General features: G+C 45.7%; 1 protein-coding gene and 1 long non-coding RNA gene across 3 annotated transcripts; one reads left to right on the top strand and one right to left on the bottom strand.

Moving 5' to 3' along the window:
• Nucleotides 1–2356: 2356 nt before the first annotated feature.
• On the bottom strand, nucleotides 2357–13829 carry LOC116423476. 2 transcript variants are annotated; one of them, XR_004234092.1, is made up of 4 exons: nucleotides 13639–13829; nucleotides 12705–12872; nucleotides 12071–12227; nucleotides 2357–4138 (listed from the first exon to the last, which is right to left on the bottom strand). It is a non-coding gene; the product is annotated as an uncharacterized LOC116423476 (long non-coding RNA). The 2 variants fall into 2 exon arrangements; XR_004234093.1 differs by having other exon boundaries at nucleotides 12071–12179.
• Nucleotides 13830–13910: 81 nt separating this feature from the next.
• Nucleotides 13911–18783, top strand: TMEM270 (transmembrane protein 270). The gene is made up of 3 exons (XM_003770473.2): nucleotides 13911–14047; nucleotides 17015–17425; nucleotides 18500–18783. The coding sequence occupies exons 1-3, from the start codon at nucleotides 13976–13978 to the stop codon at nucleotides 18764–18766; spliced, it is 750 nt and encodes a 249-aa protein (XP_003770521.1). The 5' UTR covers nucleotides 13911–13975; the 3' UTR covers nucleotides 18767–18783.
• Nucleotides 18784–20019: the final 1236 nt, after the last annotated feature.

Here is a 20019-nt window from a genome sequence, read left to right as displayed (position 1 = left end):
TTTTACTTTATCAGGATCAATTCCTCTGAGTCTCCCAGTGACATCCATCCCACTTCTCCATTGTTGAAACTGAGACCCATCCCTGATATTAAACTCCCAATAATTCTCACGCTGATCTAGGTTCAACATCCCAATGCTGGGCCTCCATCCCGGCACTGAACCCACAATCCTAATGCTAAGGTCACTGAGCCCCATTCTTAGCATTGTGTTCATCCAGAATATTCATATTATAACTTCCACAAAAGCCAGAAGGCTTGCTCTTATCCTAGAGATCTAGCTTGGGTGTTTGGCTGTGGGATGGGGTGGGATGAACAAGGGTGAGGGAAGGAACTGGAAGTGTTCTTCTGTGGAGTGGAGAAATCATAGGATTTTTAGTCTGAAAACCTGGGTTTGAATCCTGGCTCTCTTACCTGTGTAAGCCATTTCTCTCTGGATTTCTCTAAATTGGGGACTAGATGGTCTATAAGGTCCCTGGAGCCATGACTAAGTTTTAAACCCTGTGGGGCAATCCCAGTTGAAGGTGGACAAAGGTACAGAGCCCCCGAGGTGGCAGCTGGGGAGGCCAGAAGGCAGCTCTGCGGGTCTGCTCCCTTGTTGGTTCTGGTCACTTTGTGCCGCGAGGGTCTCAGCCGTTTGTAGGCCCTCAAGAAGGGCAGAGGGGAAGATGGGCCCCAGCAGAAGGGATTGATGGCTCAGGACAGAGGCAGGAAGGGAGACTTGTCAGGTATTGAGCCGTCAGCCAAGATCTTCTGTGGGAGAGGAAGCTCATGTCCCCAGAAAGAGTCACTCAGTTGCTCAGTTCCAGCTCTACCTTTGAAGGTCCTTGTGGTGTCTCTTTCCTTCCTCTCCGTCCCCATCTTTAGAACTCAATCCCACTTTCAAAGTCTCTAAATCCCCAGCAGCCTCTGCTCCTTTGCCTTACGGCTCATAGGCAGCACAAGCCAGACTGTGTACTGGGAACCCCAAGTCAATGCTATGGCTCCCTGGGCATGACGGGTGAGCTTCTTCCCTTTGTCCCAACATGAAGGGTGACTTGGGCAATGGAGAACAGAGGCATCAACCATGTTTCCTCTGGTCCTCTCAAATGCCCTGGGAGCCTGATTAAAATGCAATGGGAAATATTTATCAGAATAAATAAAAGTACAATGAAATCATAGATACCAGTGAATTAACCAATTATTTAATCAATATCGCCATTTGTCAATAATCATCTAATATTATTAACCTCTGATAATCATTATGTGGCCTGCAGGGATCATTATGAATGGATTGATGGCTTCTGTTTCTGAGTTTGATATCCCTGGGGTAGATATAAGGAATTTGGAGAAACATGGGCAAGTCTGTAAAATGGGTTCTGAGTGAAATATGGAAAACCAAAGGGGCCATAGAGACCATTTCATGCTCAGCCACTAGATACTGAGAGGAGAACATTAATGTGAATGAGGAGATTCCTGAAAGCTGAATTCCAAATCACTGAAAAGAGCAACAAAACATTTCCCAATTGAGAAATGTTCAAAAATTCTCATAAAAAGAATCTCATTGGGTTAAGAATCACACGAATGAATACTCCATATCACAAATACTAAGAAAAAAATAAATCAAAACAGCCTCGAGGCTTTACCTCATAGCTAGAAAATGAGCAAAGATGAAAAATGAGAAACAAAGTTGGAGAGATTGTGGAAAGAAAGGCACACTCGTGGATTATTGGGAGAGGCACAAAGTGATACAGCCATTTTCAAAGCATTTTGGAATCATTCAAATAGAATGGTTAAAATGTGCAAACCCTTTGACTTAAGAGATACCAATTTTAGGAGGAATCCCCGGATGTCATTAATTTAAAAAAGACTATATACCAAATATTTATGATTTTTTTTTGTGACGACAAAGATCGAGGAACAAAATAAATGCCCATTAATTGAGAAATGAATTGTGGTGTGTGAGGTAGTAACATCTTACTGTGCTTTAAGAAATGAACAGAATGAACACAAAGAAACATGGACAGAGTTACCTAAACTGAATCAAAGTGAAGTGCACAGGGCCAAGAAAATAAGTCATAATGACCACAAAATGTAAATGTGAGGAACAATGGCTGCAAAGCAAGCAAAACTCATTTCGGAATTATAAAGGCTAAACTTGGTTTAAAGAGCGAGCTATGAGAAGACATCTTCCCCCTGTCTTTGGATAGGTGATGGGGTCGTCCTTAGGAAGCAAACACTGTATAGAATGTAAAATTTTTTGGATATATTATTTTCCTCCTCCCCCTTTTTCTTTTCTTTCTCATCCTTCCCTGCTCCTTTTCCTCCTCCTCCTTCTCTTCCCTCTCCCTCCCCTCCTTTTCTACCTCTCCTCCCTCATGCTCTTCCCTTCCCTTCTTGTCTCTTTCCTCCATCCCCCTCTATCTCTTGGTCTCTGTCAAAAATCATTTGTGACAAGGTGTGACTCTGAGAGCACAGAGAAGGGAAACAGTGAAATCTAAATGATGTAAAAGCAAACTATCAATAAAAATCTATTTTAAAAGCTAAAGCAATAAAGTTCCCTGGGATCGGATACTGAAGCCTTCCCTCCCTCTGGGGTTGAGTGTCATATACATGTCAGACATTCGGACGGGGTATAAGGTTTTTGGCTCAGCTTTTGTGGGGATTACAAGGATGGATTCTGTCTGGGTGGGGACGAGGGGCTTTGTTCTCTCAGATCTGACTGCGATATGAAGACAAAACGCATCAGGAAAATCTTTTGAAAAGAATTCCTCAGATGTAGCCAGATTTTCTTTGCCTAGAAGGGGGTGGGGAAATGGAGGCTGTGGGGGGTGTGTGGCAGAATGCCCCCCCCCCTCCACCTCCAACTTTCAGGGAGATTCTCAACTCCCAGGCTTTCCAGGCTGTGTGTGCAGATGCCTCCTACCTCTTGGAGAATCCTTCTAACTGGGACCCTTCTCCCTCTACCATTGAGAATTCTTCCCCTTTAAAAAAAGTATCCCAGGGTAGGAAAGAGTCCCAAGTTTCTTTGTTAAAAACCTTTACATATAAGTGAAGATGCTGTTCTCAGGAGTTTTCTAGTGATTCATGCAGCATTCATTTTTTTTTTTTCTTTTGGCTTTGTGTATCCCTGGATCTCTGAGAGTGGAAGAGATTTAATTAAAGAGAGCCAAGGGCTGGGAACGAGGGAGCTCAGTTCTGGGGAGGGCATTAGTGTCTGGGGTGGAGATTGGGTGTTCTAGAGGGATGGATTGTGTCAGGGATGGAGCTCAGCGTCAGGGAGGGATCTCCGGGCTCAGGGTGGAGGCTCTGGGCTGGGGATAAAAGCTCAGTGTGAGGGATGCTGGGTGGAGATGTTTGATGGTCCTGTAAAAATAGTTCCAGGTGTGTGAAATCTTGGAATGAGCAGAAGTTGGCAAGGAAAGGACAACGATAACAAGCAGGGGAGGTTTGTCAGAGCTGTAGTGGGGGAAAGAACAAAGGAGGGATTGGACTCGGCAGGTGGGTGGGATAATGATGCTATCGGGGAGAAGGCAGGGCTGGCAGGTCAACTCCAATTATTATTGTGCCATTCCCTGGAACACGGGTCTTCTTTCTGCAATCCTTCTCTTTCCCCCAGGACAGTCAACTATCTCCTGTTGTTACTTTAGGGTATTTGCCAAAGGAAGTTAACAAACTTTTTTAAAGCATCTGTGCCAAGCGTTTTACAAATATTACTTCATTTGCTCCTCACAATATCTTTGGGAGAAAATCAGTGATTCAGATTTTGTAGTTGAGGAAATTGAGGCAGCAGCGGTCAAGTGATTTGTCCAGGGTCATACTTAGCAGCTCAAGCTGGATTTTCCTGATTTCATGCCCAGCCATTTCACTGCCCAACGTGTTTGTCTCAGTTCTGTTAATAAATCCGTTTGGGAGTCCAAGGTGAAGAGGGATGCTCTATGGAGACGAGCAGATTTTTGCAGATGATATTGTGCCACTTGTCATCGAATCCCAGAACATTACAGAGTGTTTTCTGGGAGAACCATAATCGCTCAAAAGAATTTGGTCCAATTAGCCACGTGGTAAAAATCAAATAGATGAAAGACGCCTGGTGTCTGTCTCTCTCCATCTGTCTGTCTCTTCCCCTAACTATACCAGTATTGCAAAGGGACCAGGAGTTTGGCCTAGAATTGAACAGGAGGAGAAATGTTTTTGGTAAATTGAAAATTATTTATTAAATCTTTTATTATATTATATATTATAAATTATTTATTTTATTATTATTTATTATGTATTATTTTAATATATTATTTTATAATATTTATTTATTTAGCCTTTCCCCTGAAACAGAACCACAATTCTGTTGGTGATATTGTCTGTTAGAAGTCATGGAAAATTAGCTTCTAAAGATAAAGTTGGGGAGCACTGAGGGGCAATGTGGGGTTGGAAGAAGGAGGGCACACAATAGGTGGGAATAGTTTGCCGCATGTTACAAGCAAGAAAATTTTTTTTTTATTGCTGAGGCAATTGGGATTAAGTGACTTGCTCAGGGTCACACAGCTAGAAAATGTTAAGTGTCTGAGGTCAAATTTGAACTTAGGTCCTCCTGACTTCAGGGGTGATGCTCTATCCACTACACCACCTAGCTGCCCCCCAAGCAAGAAATTTTAAAGGAGAAGTGGAATAAATTATTTCATCCAAGGAATGTTTGAATGGAAAGAAAATCAACTGGTGAAAGCATGAAGCTAACCATTGGACTTCTGTTCTCTAATGATATTCTCATGTTGTCTAGAGACCTCAGCTGGGTATATGCCCTGTATGGAAGGACAAGTCCAACATTCATCCATTGGATCTGTATCCTTGGAAAAAATATTTACATTGATGGGTCTTTAGATACACTGGAGTATTTGAGTATTTTATTCACTGTTCTGTTCTAAGTATTTATTAAGCACTTCTTCTATATCAGTCACTGTGCTTGGGATCGGAGATAAAACAAAAGCAGTCCCTGCTCTCAAGGAGTTTTATTTTCCATTAATAATACAACATATGCATATAAGAAAATATAAAAATATACAAATAAATGCAAATTATTTTATAACTCTTCAAAAGCATTTCTCTGCCAAAATAAATGAGCTTTGGACAAGAAAAGAACAATGTAGAAATAAGCGATAGGGAGTTGGTATCCAGGTAAATGGGTAAATTGTAGAAGAGTACCCAGCTGTCTTTAATGAGTTTTGTCATATGGCCCAGATGAACTATATTGTGGGGTAATGAAAGAGCTGGCGGTTGTAATTGCGGAGCTATTTATTGCTAGAGGTTGTGGGGAATGGAGAGAGGTGCTTCAGGATTACAGCAAAGTAGATGCCCCAGTTTCTAAAAAAAGAAAAACAAAAAGAAAAAAAGGAAGGGCTTGAGTCTATAAACCAAAGGCTAGGAAATTTTCTTTCAACTTCTGGCAGACTTCTAAAATGTGTCATTAAGAAGTTGGTTAATGAACATCTGGAAAAAGCTTGTGGTGACATCCAAGAATTTTGGGAGTGTCACCAGAAACAGGACGCAAGCAGACCATTTTATTTCCTAGAAATGCGGACTGGAATTGAATCCTTGATTTCTTTTTCTTTTTTCTCCCCAACAACAAGATTGGGAGTCATGCAACGTGGTTATCTAGTTTGAGCGAGGCTTTTGACACAGTCTCCCATGAGGAGAAGAAGAAGTGATCAGGGCTGGCTAGATTTAGAACTGACTGACTGGTTCACCCAAAGAACAGTTAATAACAATCCAATGGCCTCTAGAAGGGAGAGCTCTGGTGGAGAATCCTGGCCATTTATGTGGGAATCTCTGTGATTCTGCTTTAAAAAATGACCCGGATAAAACTTCAGGTGTCATTGAGTTTAGGATGGACACAAAGCTAGGAGGGATGGTTAAGCAAAGGTGGGAGTATCATTAATCCAGAGCAAGGATTCCAGAAGGTCTCAACAGGCCAGAACAATGGGCTCTAGCTAATGAGATGAGATTTATTAGGCATTAATATGATATCATACACCTGAGTTAAAAAAAACAACCACAATAATCCCAAACCGTAAGTGAGAATGAGATAAGGGGATTGTGGCTGAAGTTTGAAAAAAAATCTGAGGGTCGGCCAGCTGGGGAATAGGGCTTGAAGGTGACCAGAGGTGATCGGATGAGAGCCAAGGAAGGCAACTCAAGGGGCTTTCAGAGAGGAGGCCTCTGGGCCTGGGGAGCTAATAGTTTAACTCTTTGGTCCTGGGAGTTGATAAAACTCTCTGGTCCCCGATCCTGCCTCAACACGTGCTGATGAAATGATACAATACACGCAAAGCCTTTGGTTGCTACTTTTCAGGAACAGCGGCTGAGGAGATGCCCACCGATGTAGGGTTGGACCACGTGGCTTCTGGGTCCCTTGTCACCGAAATCAGGGGTTCTCCAAGGCTCAGGGTTAAGTGTGCGAGCGGGGGGGGGGGAGAAGGGGGGCAACCGGGAGGAGAGCGGGGTACACTGCCCTGGAGTCTGCGAAACGTGACCTCAAATCCAGCCTGAGACAATTTCTCTATGATCCTGGGCAGGTCTCTTAGCTGCTCTCTGCCAGATTCCTCCAAGTAAAAGGAGTTTAATAACAGCATCTGTCTCCCAAAGGGCTTGTTGTGAGGGATCAAATGGGATAATATTTGTAAAGGGCTTAGCACGGGCTGGTACACAGTAGGTGCTTAATACATGCTTTCTTCCTGTCTGACTAAAGGAAGGAGAAAGGGAACCCCCAGAAGCCCAAGCACCACAATGTGGATCTCTGCAAGGATCCATTCTAGTATTGATTGTTGCTACCCCCTGGTGGCTAGAGGACCTCTCTACACTCCCCCGGCAGGCACAGTAACAAGCTAATGCAGAGCCTGGGACTTTCAAACAATAGAGGTTAAATTGGAGAAAGGGTCACAGGAATGACTTTCTCTCCCTTCAGGGTGGTGTAGTGTAATGGGCAGTGCATCATATTTGGGGCCAGCGGGGTCTGGGTTCAAATCTCGTCTCTGACACTTAATTTCTGGATGATTTCTGAACAAATCATTAATCACCTCTGAGCTTGATTTTAAGATGAGAGGGTGAGATCCTTTGTGCCTCTGACTCATCAGGTGACCTTTTCTTTTCCCTTCTATCCAGAAGAGAAAGGTAAGAGACAGTGGAATAAATGGGGATGGGGAAGGGGTGGGGAAGGCAGTTGCTGAAGAGAAACAAGGGAGAAGAGAGGGATGGTGTTATGGCCCTAAGGGCTTTGTTTCCAGCACGTTTTTGGTCACCCACATGTTGTAATTAGAGCATCCCAAAGCTTGGAGCCATAGTTAACACAAAGGGCATAATTCAAAAAAGTCTAGAACAGGGGTCCTCAAACTTTTTAAATAGTGGGCCAGTTCACTGTCCCTCAGACTGTGGGAGGGCTGGACTATAGTAAAAACAAGAACTTTGTTTTGTGGGCCTTTAAATAAAGAAACTTCCTAGTCCTGGGTGAGGGGAATAATCGTCCTCAGCTGCCGCATCTGGCCCATGGCTGTAGTTGAGGACCCCTGCTCTAGAACAATGGACCCAAACTAATAAGAAGACATGGCAGGAACCCAATGGCTTTTGAATGTCTCCCATTACCTGTGACTGGCTGACCCAAACAGAACCACACAATTGTTGTGTGTGCATGTCCCATAGAGCGTAGGACTCTACGGACCATAAGACTCTAGGACACTGTACTTGCCATCACAGCTCTCCAGAAGCAGGCTCTTTGTCTATCCCAGACACCCACAGAGAGCAAAGACAAGGGAATGAAACACAAAGGCGTTTGGTAGAGAAGGCCCTAACAGTTTTGGGAGCACGGAAGGTATCCGCTGTGTAGACTGGGGCGCTTGATCTGTGTACTGCGGGAAGAGCTTCTAGGAGGCACAGGTGGTGAGGGAGACCGTTGCCAGCTGGGATGCTGGAGCATGAGCAACAGAGAGGAAGAATATAGGATAAAAAGGTGGGAATCTCCAAGGAGGTTCAGGAGCCTTTTTTCCCCCCTTAAACTCTTTGAACTCTATTCTTTTTGAGGAGGGTAAATCGACTATGGCTGGTTTCTTCTGGGCATCCACCATGAACACACACAAAGTGCTTCTTCACTAGTTGCTGGGGAGTCGCAAAATCGGGATGGCGGGGATAATGGTAGTGTAAAATAAAAGGAAGGAAGGAAACATCAATGAATTTTTTTAATTGCTTTTTTAAAAGTATGCATAGAAAAAGGCAGGGACAGTTAGGGATACTTCTGAGCTGTGTGACTCTAGGAAAAACCATGTCACTCTGCTTGCCTCAGTTTCTTCCTCTGTCAAATGGGACAGAGGAGGAAATGACAAACTGCACCATTATCTCTTCCAAGAAACTCCCCAGTGGGGTCAGGCAGAGTCAGACAGGACTGAAAAATGACTCAACAACTACTAGAAGTTTGGAAAAGGACATGTTCAAGCAGGACAATATTGGAATTACAGGATTGAAATTTAGTAAATACTCTTTAGGATGGAATAGCACAGAATTTACACTGTATGGAAAAATGACCAGAATTTAGGATAACTTTGTTCTTCTAACATTAAAAGAGGCAAAGTATATATAAGGGAACCTTTTTTTTCTATTCTTTTTATGAAAAAAGTTCATATTTATTAGTGTTTGTCAAATTCATAAAGATAAAAACATAGAAAATTAAGTGTTAAAATAAAGAAATCTACAGGGAAAATCCAAGAAAAGAACCAGATAAAAATCTATGGCCTTAGATGTGTATATACAAATACACAAAAATTGTAATAAGAAGTAATTAGAAATGTGAAAGTAAAAGATTTAAGAGAGCAAGTTAACTTGAGATATTAATGCAAGCAGGTGAATTTGACCTCCCAAGTATCCCCAAGACTTAATGGGAGGTGATCTATGACTAGAATATGGTTCTGAAAGAGTATATACGGCATATATTTTATTTTTCAAAAGATTTATTTTTTATTCATTTTTTATTTTAAGCATTTTTTCCCTTTTTAAATTTTGATGGAAGAACATTTGGACAAAGAAGCAAAGGAAACATGAGGGGAGGCTATTTTGTCATTGAAAGTATTCTACAGACCACCTGTACAGAAAGAGGAAATGGATGAAGAGTTCAGGAAATAGATTACAAGCTGGTATTCGAAGCATAACTTCATGGGAAAAGGGGGCTCAAGGACTGAGCCATCTTCTGGAATTCTTCATCTGCCCCAACAGAGAAGATAATCCTCTCCAGCCTTATTATACCAATAACTTCATTTTTCAAAAGGTGGGGGAAACAGTTGGGGGAAGAGTCAGGACCTGAGTCTTACCAGCAAAAAGGAGATGGTTTCTGAAAGAGAAGTGAGAAAAGCTGGAGGAGTGATCACTCTCTTCTCAACTCAGAAGAAAGCCGGAAGCTCCAGCTTGTACCCTCAATTTGGGGGAGTGCAGAGTTCAAAGGATTTAGAACAAATATTCGTGGTCTTGTGGATTAAAATTCTATGGGGAGAACAGCACAGGAGCTGTAAAAAACTGCCCAGAATGAAGTTCTAAAGACAAAAAGAAAAATTAGTCCGCCTGAGGAAGTTTTTATCCTCCTCACCTTCTCTTCCATCAAATCTTGGACTCAGGCCCTGGAGCCACCCTGGGCTCCCATGCAGGATCTTGCTTGGAAGCAGACCTCTACCTCCGGGCCTCTCATCCTCTCAAACCTCGATGGATGTTACAGGCCCATCCCTCTGTCTTTCCTTGAGAATGAAAGCTTTTTGAGGGAGGGGACCATTTGCTTATTTGGTTTTGCATTTGTGTCTCTGGTGCTTGACACAATGCTTGACATATGGTGGGTATTTAATGAATTTTCTCTCCACTTAATCTCTCTGTCTCTGTTTCTGTCTGTCTCGTTGTCTCTGCCTTTATCTCTCTGTGTCTCTGTGTCTGTGTCTCTCTATACCTGTCTCTGTCTATCTCTGCCGCTATCTCTCTCCATTTCTGTTTCTCTGTTTCTCTGCCTCTGTCTCTGTCTCTGTTTGCCTCTCTCTCTATGTGTCTGTGTCTCTCTATACCTGTCTGTTTCTGTTTCTCTGTGTCTCTGTCACTTTGTCTCTTTGTCTCTGTCTCTGTTTTTTTTTCTGTCTCTGTCTTCTTCTATATCTCTCTGTCTCTCTCTACCAAGATGCCTCTTCAATTTTCTCCCCTATGAGAGTATAAGCTCCTTGAAGAAAGGGACTATATTTATTTCTTCTTTGTATCCCCAATGTTTAGCTCGGTTCCTGAGACACAGTAAATGATTAATAAATGCTTATGGGTTGGTTTATTGATATTATGACTGAGTCATTGTTAGTGATTTTTGAAAGATTGTAGAGAATCTTGGAGATGACACAAGAATGGAGAAAGACAAATGCCCATCTCCAAAAGGAAAGAGATAGAGTCTGCAAACTATAGGATAATGAGCTTTCTTTTGATTTTTGGAAAAATTACAGGATGAACTACCAAAGGCATAGGCAACAAATATTTGGAGAAGGAAATGATCCCCAAAGAGCTAACATGGCTCCATCAAGAACAGGTCCAACCAGACTAACCTCACTTCCTTCCAAGGTTACTTGACTGGTAGATTAGATCAACTGCATACTGTAGAAGCCATTTACCTAGATTTTAGCAAAACATTTGACAAGACTCATGCAATTCTTGTGGCAAAGATGGAGAAGTGTGAAGTAGACAATTGTATGGTTAGATACATATGGAACTAGTTGAATGACCCAGTCTCAAAGAGCAGTCACAAACTGCTTGGAAGGGGTCTCCTGGGGAATGCTCCAGGAATCTATGCTTGGCCCAAAGCTGTTTATCATCCTTAGCAATGATTTGGAGAAAGGTGTTTATGGTTTGCTTATCATATCTGCCTATTATTTGCACTTTACTCACAGGGTAATTGTGAGGGCCAAATGAGATAACATGTAAAGTGTTTTGTAAAACTTCAAGTATCATATGGGAGGTTTCAAATATCTTAGTACAACTTAAAATTATTTAAACTTGTTATAGTAACTTAAAACATAAGTTACCTAAATTTAAATAAATTATAATTTATCTTAAAACTATACTAAGATTTTTGGGACATCCTGTATAAATGCTAGCAATTTTTATATTATACAAGCGTATGAAGATATATCTAACAGGTTGGTCGAAAAGATCAAGGTCCAGTAAGATGAGCTAGAACACTGGTTCAATTCAAATAAAATGAAATTAATAAAGATAAATGTAAAGTTTTATAGTTGGGTTCAAAAAGTCAGCTTCCTGAAGATAAGATCCATTTATAAACATTTATTAAGCATGTGCAATGGGGCAAGGGAGCAAGTCTGAGTGAGAAAGGCATTTTTATGCACAAAAGGAGTCAAAAGCCCTTGCAATCTTAGAATGCATTAAAGGAAGCTGGGAGTGACAGTCCCAATGTACTCTATTTGCGCTGGTTAGATGCCAGCTGGAGTAACGTGTTCAGTTCCTAGCAGAACATTTCAAGAAGGAACTTCATTCACCTGGCCAGAGAAGGGTTAACAGAATCTTAGGCTCACAGACCAGTGATTGAAGGGACCTGAGAGGTCATCTGACCACTTCCCCTCATTTTACAGATGAGGAAAGGGGCTCTGAATCAATAATGCCATTGGAGGATCAGTTAACAACAGCAACCACGGAACTGGAGTATGTTTATCGGGAGGAATCGAAGACTTCTCTTCAGCTATCATTGCGGGAGGGCTCTTGACAGCTGTCTTCAGAGGTTTAGAGGTCCCTTATGTAGAAGATGGAGATTACACTTGTTTTGCTGTGTCACAAAGGGCAGAAGAGAAGTAGGAAGAAGCTATGGAGGTAAATGTAGCCTCCACATAAGCAAAGTGACCCTCACAATGGGAGCTATCCCAAAGTGCAATGGAAGGGATCAATCAATCAATCAAGGAAAGGATGAACCATTTGTCCAGGGGGTGGGAAGGGAGTCCTGTTTATCAAAAAGCTTGACTAGTTAGTATGTGATACCATTTCCAGTGTGCTTATTTTGTAAATTATTGTAAATAATTGTAATTATAAAAAAGATTGTAAATTACCTCAGTGGCAGTGACAGGAAAGCCTTGTCCCAATGTATGGTTGGGTCCTGAGTCTGTCCATTGGCCTGAGCCTGATAGGCAGTAGAAAGATGTACTTTGATTTGCAGAGCTATAAAAAAGGACTCCATGGGAGTGGGAAATGAACTGTAGCCCTTTCCTTAGAGATGAAATGAACAGAGAAGCCATAACATTTTCCAAAGAAACAATTATGCTGCCTTTAAATGGGAAGGGGAGTCGCAGGAAGTGGACCATCAGAGCTAGGACTAGCACCCAAGTCCAGATTCCTTTCCTGAGCCACCCAGGATGAAAACTTCTTACTTAACTTTGGTCACCTGGTCTGGGGTCTGAGCCCTTTAAAGGTCAAGGAATATTTTAACAAACTGGTATCTTTTAAAAAATTTCTTAAATTTTGCTTTAACATCATCCTTCCCACCTAGAGAACCATCTCTTGAAACATTGATTAAAAAAGGAAGAGAAAAAAAATCAGTTCAGCCAAACTAACTAATACATCAGATCAGATCTGAAAGTATGTTTTGCCTCCCACACCTCTCTAAAGAAGGGAGGGAAGTGCTTGCCTTTCACATTCCTCCTTTGAGGTCAGGCTTGCTCATTATAATTACCCAAATGTCAATACCTAGTTCTCTTGTTGTTTGTTCCATTTACATAATTGGGGTCATCGTGCATCTTGTTTTCTTGGTTTTTCTCCCTTGACATCTTGCATCAGTGCAGGAATCTTTCCCATGCCTCTTTGCATTTTTGCCTTCTATCACATTCATGTATCATGGATTGTTTCACCATTTTCCTGTCAATGAGAATTTCCAAGTATTTATTTTTACACAACTTCCATTTCCGAACACATCCATTGGTCTCAGTGATCCATCTTTGGCAACAAAAATTAAAAATGAAAAAAAAACCCAATTCAGCAGAACTAATTAATGCATCCATTGAGTATCATGATCCCCAATACCTATAAGGTGGTCTGGAAATTTCTTTTTGGTCCTAGGGTTCCGTGCCCCTATTGACCAGGTCTCTCTGCTCCCATTGGGAGGGTCTAAGAGCTATTGGAGGATGGAGAAAGGAAGCAATGGGGGATACAAAGGGACTGTGGGTGAGATCCACAGGATTTTTCTGAGCTTCCTTCTGGCTCTGGGATTTTCGGAGAGGAACGCCTGGCAAGAGCCTGCTGCTGCCAGGACTCTGCTCACTCCCAGTTCATCTCAGGTCTTGCTTTGCCCTTGCTTTCCCTGACCCTACTATCCCAGAAGTACAGAGAGACTTCCCTTTGCCCCCTGCTTCTCTCTCCCAAATGTCCCAGCTCCAGGTCCTTCTCCTTGGCTGAGGGAGAGATCGCTCCCTCCTGAATGGGGTTTGTGCCCTGCCTGAAGATGCTATAAGTGGCTTCCTTCTGTGGGTCGGTGGGAGAAGCAGGAGGAGCTGGAGGTTCTGAATCCCTCCCCCTCCCCAGCTAGGCTAGACTAGTTCTGGGCGGCTGAGCCTTCTGCATCTTCCAGCCATTTTCAACCGCAAGAATCTAGACTCAGAGGAACTGGCTTCTACTCTCATCTTACCGCTTATTGCCGATCTGGACAAGTCGCTCCATTTGGGCCCCAGTTTCCTCATCCATAAAATGAAGGGTACGGGGGTCAGCTGGCCTCTGAGATCTCCTCCTTGCAAGCTCTCTCTGGAGCATCCTTTTCTTTGTCTGGTATCTTGGAAACCCTGGGACTGAGAAAGAGAGAGAGAGAGAGACAGAGAGAGAGAGAGAGAGAGAGACAGTGAGTGGTCAGGACAGGTGGAAGTGGGTACCTGGTGTCCCATAGCAACCACGTCTCCGTGGAAACGGGCCTTCTCACATGAGGATATCTGTGAAGTCATCTACTGTCAGGTGGCCAGGAGAGAGCCAGGATGGCAGACACTGTGCGAGTCCGATCCAGCATTCTGGGCATTGTACTCCAAACAGTCAGGATCTCTGTGCTGGTAAGGCCAGATCACAGCTGGGGAGGGGAAGGGGGAAGGCTGATTCTCCTCCCCCTGCTCATTGAGATGTTACTCTAATCTCCCTCCTTGTGTTTTCCTTTCCCCACCCCTCACTCCTCCATTCTGCCTCTATTAACTTGGTTCTCTCACACACCTTGGAGCCAAGGCCAGCCTTACCCCTTTAGCTCTTGGGCCTCCTTCCCTCCTCTGTAAAGTGAGACAAGTGCTATATATGGCTTCCAGATCTGGGCTTTGCTCTTTTCACCAGGAAGTCTTCCAGCTCTAAGCAAAGGGTAATAGGATTTGTGCCTTAACTATCCAGAAGGGACCCCAGAGATCATCTGGGATAAGGGAGATGAGGGAATGGAGGCTCAGGGAGTGAATGGTCACACAGGGAGCTCCGAAGTATCAGAGACGAGCTTGGAAGCCAGCTTCTGACTTAGAACCCACTGAGCCATGTTACCCCATCACCTCCCTGTCCAACTTGTCCCAGAGTATGTAACGGACCATTACAGAGATCCAGCCCTCTGGGGTGAAGGTCTAACCGGCTCCAGTCTCCCTTTCCTAACTCCATGGATCTGAATCACAGGGTGGAAAGGTGAGGAACTGAAGGACAGAGAACTCCAGAGCGTCATAGGAGAGATAAGGGATGTTTAATCTGGAGAGGAGGCTGGATGATGGACTTCAAAATCTGAAAGGATGTTATGGGAAAGAGGGATCGGAAAGGGGAGCAACGGGTGGAGGACATGGCAAGGCAGATGCTGACAATATAAAGCATTTTCTAACAGAGAGGACCAATCAAAATGGTAGTGAGCTCCTATCCCAGGAGGTTTTACAGCAAAGGCCGGGTGCCCCCCCCCCCCATCAGAAATTGTAGATATGACACTGGGCATGAAGGAAGGTCTATGGCCTTTATTCCTCTGGCCCATGTCGTCCTTAACCTCTCTGGGTCTCAGGGTATCGTGGCTACAATTCCATGATCCACTCTCTGGCAATAGTTCATAGGGACTGTCTTGAGTCCATATTGTCATAATCTGCTAAGTCTACAGACAGAATAAGAGCTGTTATTTTTTTTTAATTTTAATAGCTTTTTATTTACAAGTTATGTGTATGGGTAATTTTACAACATTAACAATTGCCAAACCTTTTGTTCCAATTTTCCCCTCCTTCCCTTCACTCCCTCCCCTAGATGGCAGGATGACCAATACATGTTAAATATGTGAAAGTATAAATTAATACATAATAAGTATACATGACCAAACTGTTATTTTGCTGTACAAAAAGAATCGGACTCTGAAATAGTGTACAATTAGTCTGTGAAGGAAATAAAAAATGCAGGTGGGCAAAAATAGAAGGATTGAGAATTCAATGTAATGGTTCTTAGTCATCTCTCAGAGTTTTTTTTCTGGGTGTAGCTGGTTCAGTTCATTACTGCTCCATTGGAACTGATTTGGTTCCTCTCATTGCTGAAGAGGGCCAGGTCCATCAGAATACATCCTCATACAGTATCGTTGTTGAAGTATATAATGATCTCCTGGTTCTGCTCATTTCACTCAGCATCAGTTCGTGTAAGTCTCTCCAGGCCTTTCTGAAATCATCCTGTTGGTCATTTCTTACAGAACAGTAATATTCCATAATATTCATATATCACAATTTACTCAACCATTCTCCAATTGATGGGCATCCACTCAGTTTCCAGTTTCTAGCCACTACAAAAAGGGCTGCCACAAACATTTGTGCACATACAGGTCCCTTTCACTTCTTTAAGATCTCTTTGGGGTATAAGCCCAGTAGTAACACTGCTGGGTCAAAGGGTATGCACAGTTTGATAACTTTTTGAGCATAGTTCCAAATTGAAGAGCTGTTATTTCTGTAGCACTTGGGAATTTGCTCGACACTCTCCAATACTGATCTTATTTGAACCTATTTAATTAATTAGTTGTGTCTGAATTTTTGTGGCCCCATTTGGGTTTTTCTTGGGAAAGACATTGGAGGGTTCGCCTTTTCTTTCCTGCTCACTTGACAGATGGGGAAACTGAGGTAAAACAGGGATAAGGGAGTTTCCTAGAGTCACCCAGCTAGGAAGTATCTGAGGCCGGAATTGACTTCCCGACTCCGAGGCCAGAGATCTAAGCACTATGGTACCACCTAAGTGTCCCCATCTTCTCTTCTCTCCATACTATTCCCATCCCCCTTCTTGATTCCTGTTCTTCTCCATCGGCCCTCACTGGTTCACCTCCACCATGCATTTCTGCTGGACATCATGATTATTAGAGACTAGACCTGGGATGTGAATATACTCTCCTTAAGGAAAAATTCCCTTAATTTGCTCTGTAATTTATAGTCTGATCACCTGAGGGCAATGAGAAGTTAGGTGATCAACTTGGGTTAGCATGGACCCAGAGACCTTGAACTCGGGTCTTCCTACTTCTTTCCCTCTATTCCACATGGCCTGTCATTTCCCCATATTTATCCAGCACCTCAGATGGGTCCTGATGCAAAAGTAAGTTTAAAAAATGCATCCAACAGGAAATGGAAATGGGAATCATTAACCTTTTCATCTTTGGACACTTGAGAATGTTTAGTTCCCTGGAAAGTCGGACAGTCGAAAACTTCCTAACTTTTTCTGTGTTCCAGTCAAGGACCCATCTCAGACACAATCCAAAGAAATGCTAAATCTCATTTGGAGGACAGTGAAAAAAGGGGGTGATTTTTCCCTGTCCAAGGTCACAGGCTCCCTTAAATCTCTCCCCAACCCCTATGGACCCCAGATTAAGGAAGTGTTTTCCAGTCCAATCCTTTCATTGGATAGAAGAGACCCAGACAAGGTGTGAATTCTGGCAAAGATCAAGTAAGGACCCAGGTGCAGAGCCAGTGGGCTGTGGAAGCGGGTCCTGCGGCCCCTCGAGGCTGCCGAGGCCCCGACTCATTAAGACTAGTTTCTTGTGCCTCCCCCTTCCCCTTTAGCTTTTCCAGAATCGGATTCATCTTTACAATTTCCTGCTGCTGAAGATCTTCCTCTTCAACCACTGGGTGTCGGGGTTGGCCCAGGAAGCGGAGGGCCTGACCCCCCTCCCAGCTCACTCCTGCCTTTTCTGCCCCCTGGGCTCTGCAATGAGGGCTCTGGTGACCCTGTGGTATGTTCTGTTGTTCCGTCTGCCAAGACTGGTCCTCGTCCACATGCTGAATTCTCCCCTCATCCTTTGCCATCTCTGCCAAGCGGCCTGTGGCTACCTAGGCCTCTTCTTTGGCACCTGGAAGAAACTGCTCCATTACTGGTTCCAGAGCTTGCTGCTTGGGGTCCTGCTGGTCCTCCTGGTCACTTGGAGGCTCTGCCAGACTGTCCATCGCTTCGGTGTGAAGCAGCTGAAGCGGCTGGTGAGTGGGCCAAGGGCTGGGCCGGGCCTGGACACGGGGAACGGACGGATCGATGATCGGTGGGAGTGGTTGGTGAGGGTGGAAGCTGGGGAGCTCAGGAGGGAGCCTGGCCAGGCAGGGAAGAGGAGTCTAGTTAGCAGGCGAATGGTCTATGAGCTTGGACCGTGGGCTAGCTGGGGGTGGGTGACTGAGGGCTGAGTGTTGGGACTGTCAGTGAATGTTGGGGTGATCCATATGGGACAGGATCAGGGTTCGTCAGTGAATGTTGGGGTGATCCGTATGAGACACGATCAGGGATCGTCAGTGAATGTTGGGGTGATCTGTATGGGACACGATCAGAGGCAAGGGGCATGAGTGATAGAAACAGGATTGGACATTAGGGTCATAGCAAATAGGAGAAATGAAAGGGGGTCAATAATAATGCTTATTTGGGATAGATATTGTAGCGATCAATTGAGTAACATCAACAGGATTGAATATTAGAATGGTGTGTAGACGTATGGTTAATAAGAAGGTTAAATATCTATGGATATTGTGATCAATGGATCGATGTGATCAAAGCCGATCAGAGAGGCTGGGAATTGTCAGAGGTGATTAGTGAGGGGGGTGTTGGGAATGATCGGGGGACACAGTGAATAGAAAGGGTCAGGGGCGATTGCCAGGAATGGTTTGCTGGGGGTGGGCGTTGGTGAGAGAGCAGGAGACTCGGTCAGTGAGGGTGGATGTTAGAGAGGATGCTACTGACAGGATGAGGGGGCACTCAGTACGGGACCAGCAGAGAGGTGAGGGGGCTGCTGGAGGTGCAGTAACTGGGAAAGGGCAGAGGGTGGTCACCAGGGGTGGTTAGCCAGGATTGTTAGGGTCAGCAGAGGAGACCAGTTGGGGAGGAGATTGGGATGGGCAGTGGGGATGGAAACTGGAGGGTCGGTGGGGATGGGAGCTGGAGGGTCGGTGAGAAACACGGTCGCCAGGAGGGCCCAGAGGGTCATGGGGCATGTCAGCATCGGGGGAGGCTGCAGGGCCGGCGGGACGGCCGCCGGCTCCCGCTTTGGGCTCACCCGCCTTCTGTTCCAGGCGCTGCTGGATAACCGGTTTTCCCTGGAGTTCCTGGGCCTCCTGCGCCAACTGTACTGGCACGTGGAGAGCACGGCGGCCCTCACCTCCTGGCACCTGGCCTATGTGGTCACCTGGGCCACCTGCCTGGCTTCCCACATGCTCCAGGCGGCCTTTGAGCACACGGCCCAGCTGGCTCAGACCCAAGAAGGGGAGATGGACATGATGTGGGAGGACAGCACCATGGGGTCCCTGCTTCCCGAGGAGCTCAAAGCCTTGGATGAATAAAGGGCGTTTGGACCTTTGCCCGACTGCTTGTTTGGGGCCCCTTTTGGGGAGCCTGGGCTGGGAGCGATTCCCTCCCTGGGGGGGGGGAGGTTTGATCTGTGGAGCAGGAAGGCAAATCCCCCCATGGCCGGGGCCCTGCAGCACAGACACCCTGAGGCTCCAGAGGCAGCTCTTCCTAAGTGGATCCTCCCCCCGGGTTGACGGGCCTCCCGGGGCCCTTGAGACTCTCAGGCTCTGATTGTTGGGGTCTCTGGGGGCCCGGGCGGGGCTGGCCCCTCTGCTGCGGGTCAGTGGGCAGTGCCACAGACCGTGGTTCCCCCGGGCCCGAGCAGCGCCAGCTGCCTAAGTCCCTCCGCTGGGCCCACTCCAGGCTCGGAGCCGGCACAGGGACACAGCCCAGGCCGAGGAAGCCCCAGGCCCAGCTCAGGCCCTTCTGACCGGCTGCTTTGTCCCCGGGACTTGGGGGCTCGGCCCGTTTCTCCCTCCTTGAGTCATCATCCCTGGCGAGGGTTGCTTTGGGGCATCTCTCCCCTCCCCCATGCCCAGCTCGCCTCGCTCTGGCAGGGAGGGGGGTCCTGAGGAGAGCCCAGTGCAGGGAGGTTTGGGCTGAGGGAGGCTCCCTCCCGTTCTCTGGCTTGGAAAGGGGGAGGCCCCTGCAGTGTCAGGCTTTGGGCTCTGGAGGGAGCCCCATCCCCATACTTGGGGTGTCCCTCAGGAAACGGGGAGCTGCTTCTGGACCAGTCAGCCACAGGGATGAGGGACCTTGAAAGTTCATCCAGTCAGTCACCCCGGGTTCCAGGGGAGGAAGCTGGCCAGGGGCGCGTCCGGCCTTGCCGTTTACCTGGGCCCGTCTCTTCCCCCGCCCCCTCCCCTTTTTTAACCCGAGGAAACCTCGGCTCCAGGAAACAGGACGGGGCTGGAGCTGGATTAGGCCGGAGTGGGGGGGGGGGGCGGAGGCCGGGCTGGCCCGGCCGGGCTTTTCTCCGGTGCCAGGACAGGATGGCACCTTGGGAAAGGGGTCCCGGGTAGCCACGACTGCAGGCCATCAGTGGGGCAGTGAGGACGCGCCCTCGAGGAGCTCACCTCGGGGGGGGTACAGTGGAGTCAGGGGAGCCGGGTTCGAAAGCTGCCTGGGCACCTTACGTGGTGCCCAGCATGTGTGACTTCCCCTTTCCTTCACTCCCCTTCCCATTTAACAAAGGGGAAAATCAACCCCCCAGAAACAGGGTGGGGGCGGGATCGGGCTTTGGAAA

The sequence above is a fragment of the Sarcophilus harrisii genome, chromosome 4 (genome assembly GCF_902635505.1).
Source record: "Sarcophilus harrisii chromosome 4, mSarHar1.11, whole genome shotgun sequence".
Taxonomy (NCBI): domain Eukaryota; kingdom Metazoa; phylum Chordata; class Mammalia; order Dasyuromorphia; family Dasyuridae; genus Sarcophilus; species Sarcophilus harrisii.
Note: the sequence above shows the minus strand (reverse complement) of the source record. Positions and strands in the feature narration are given on the sequence as shown.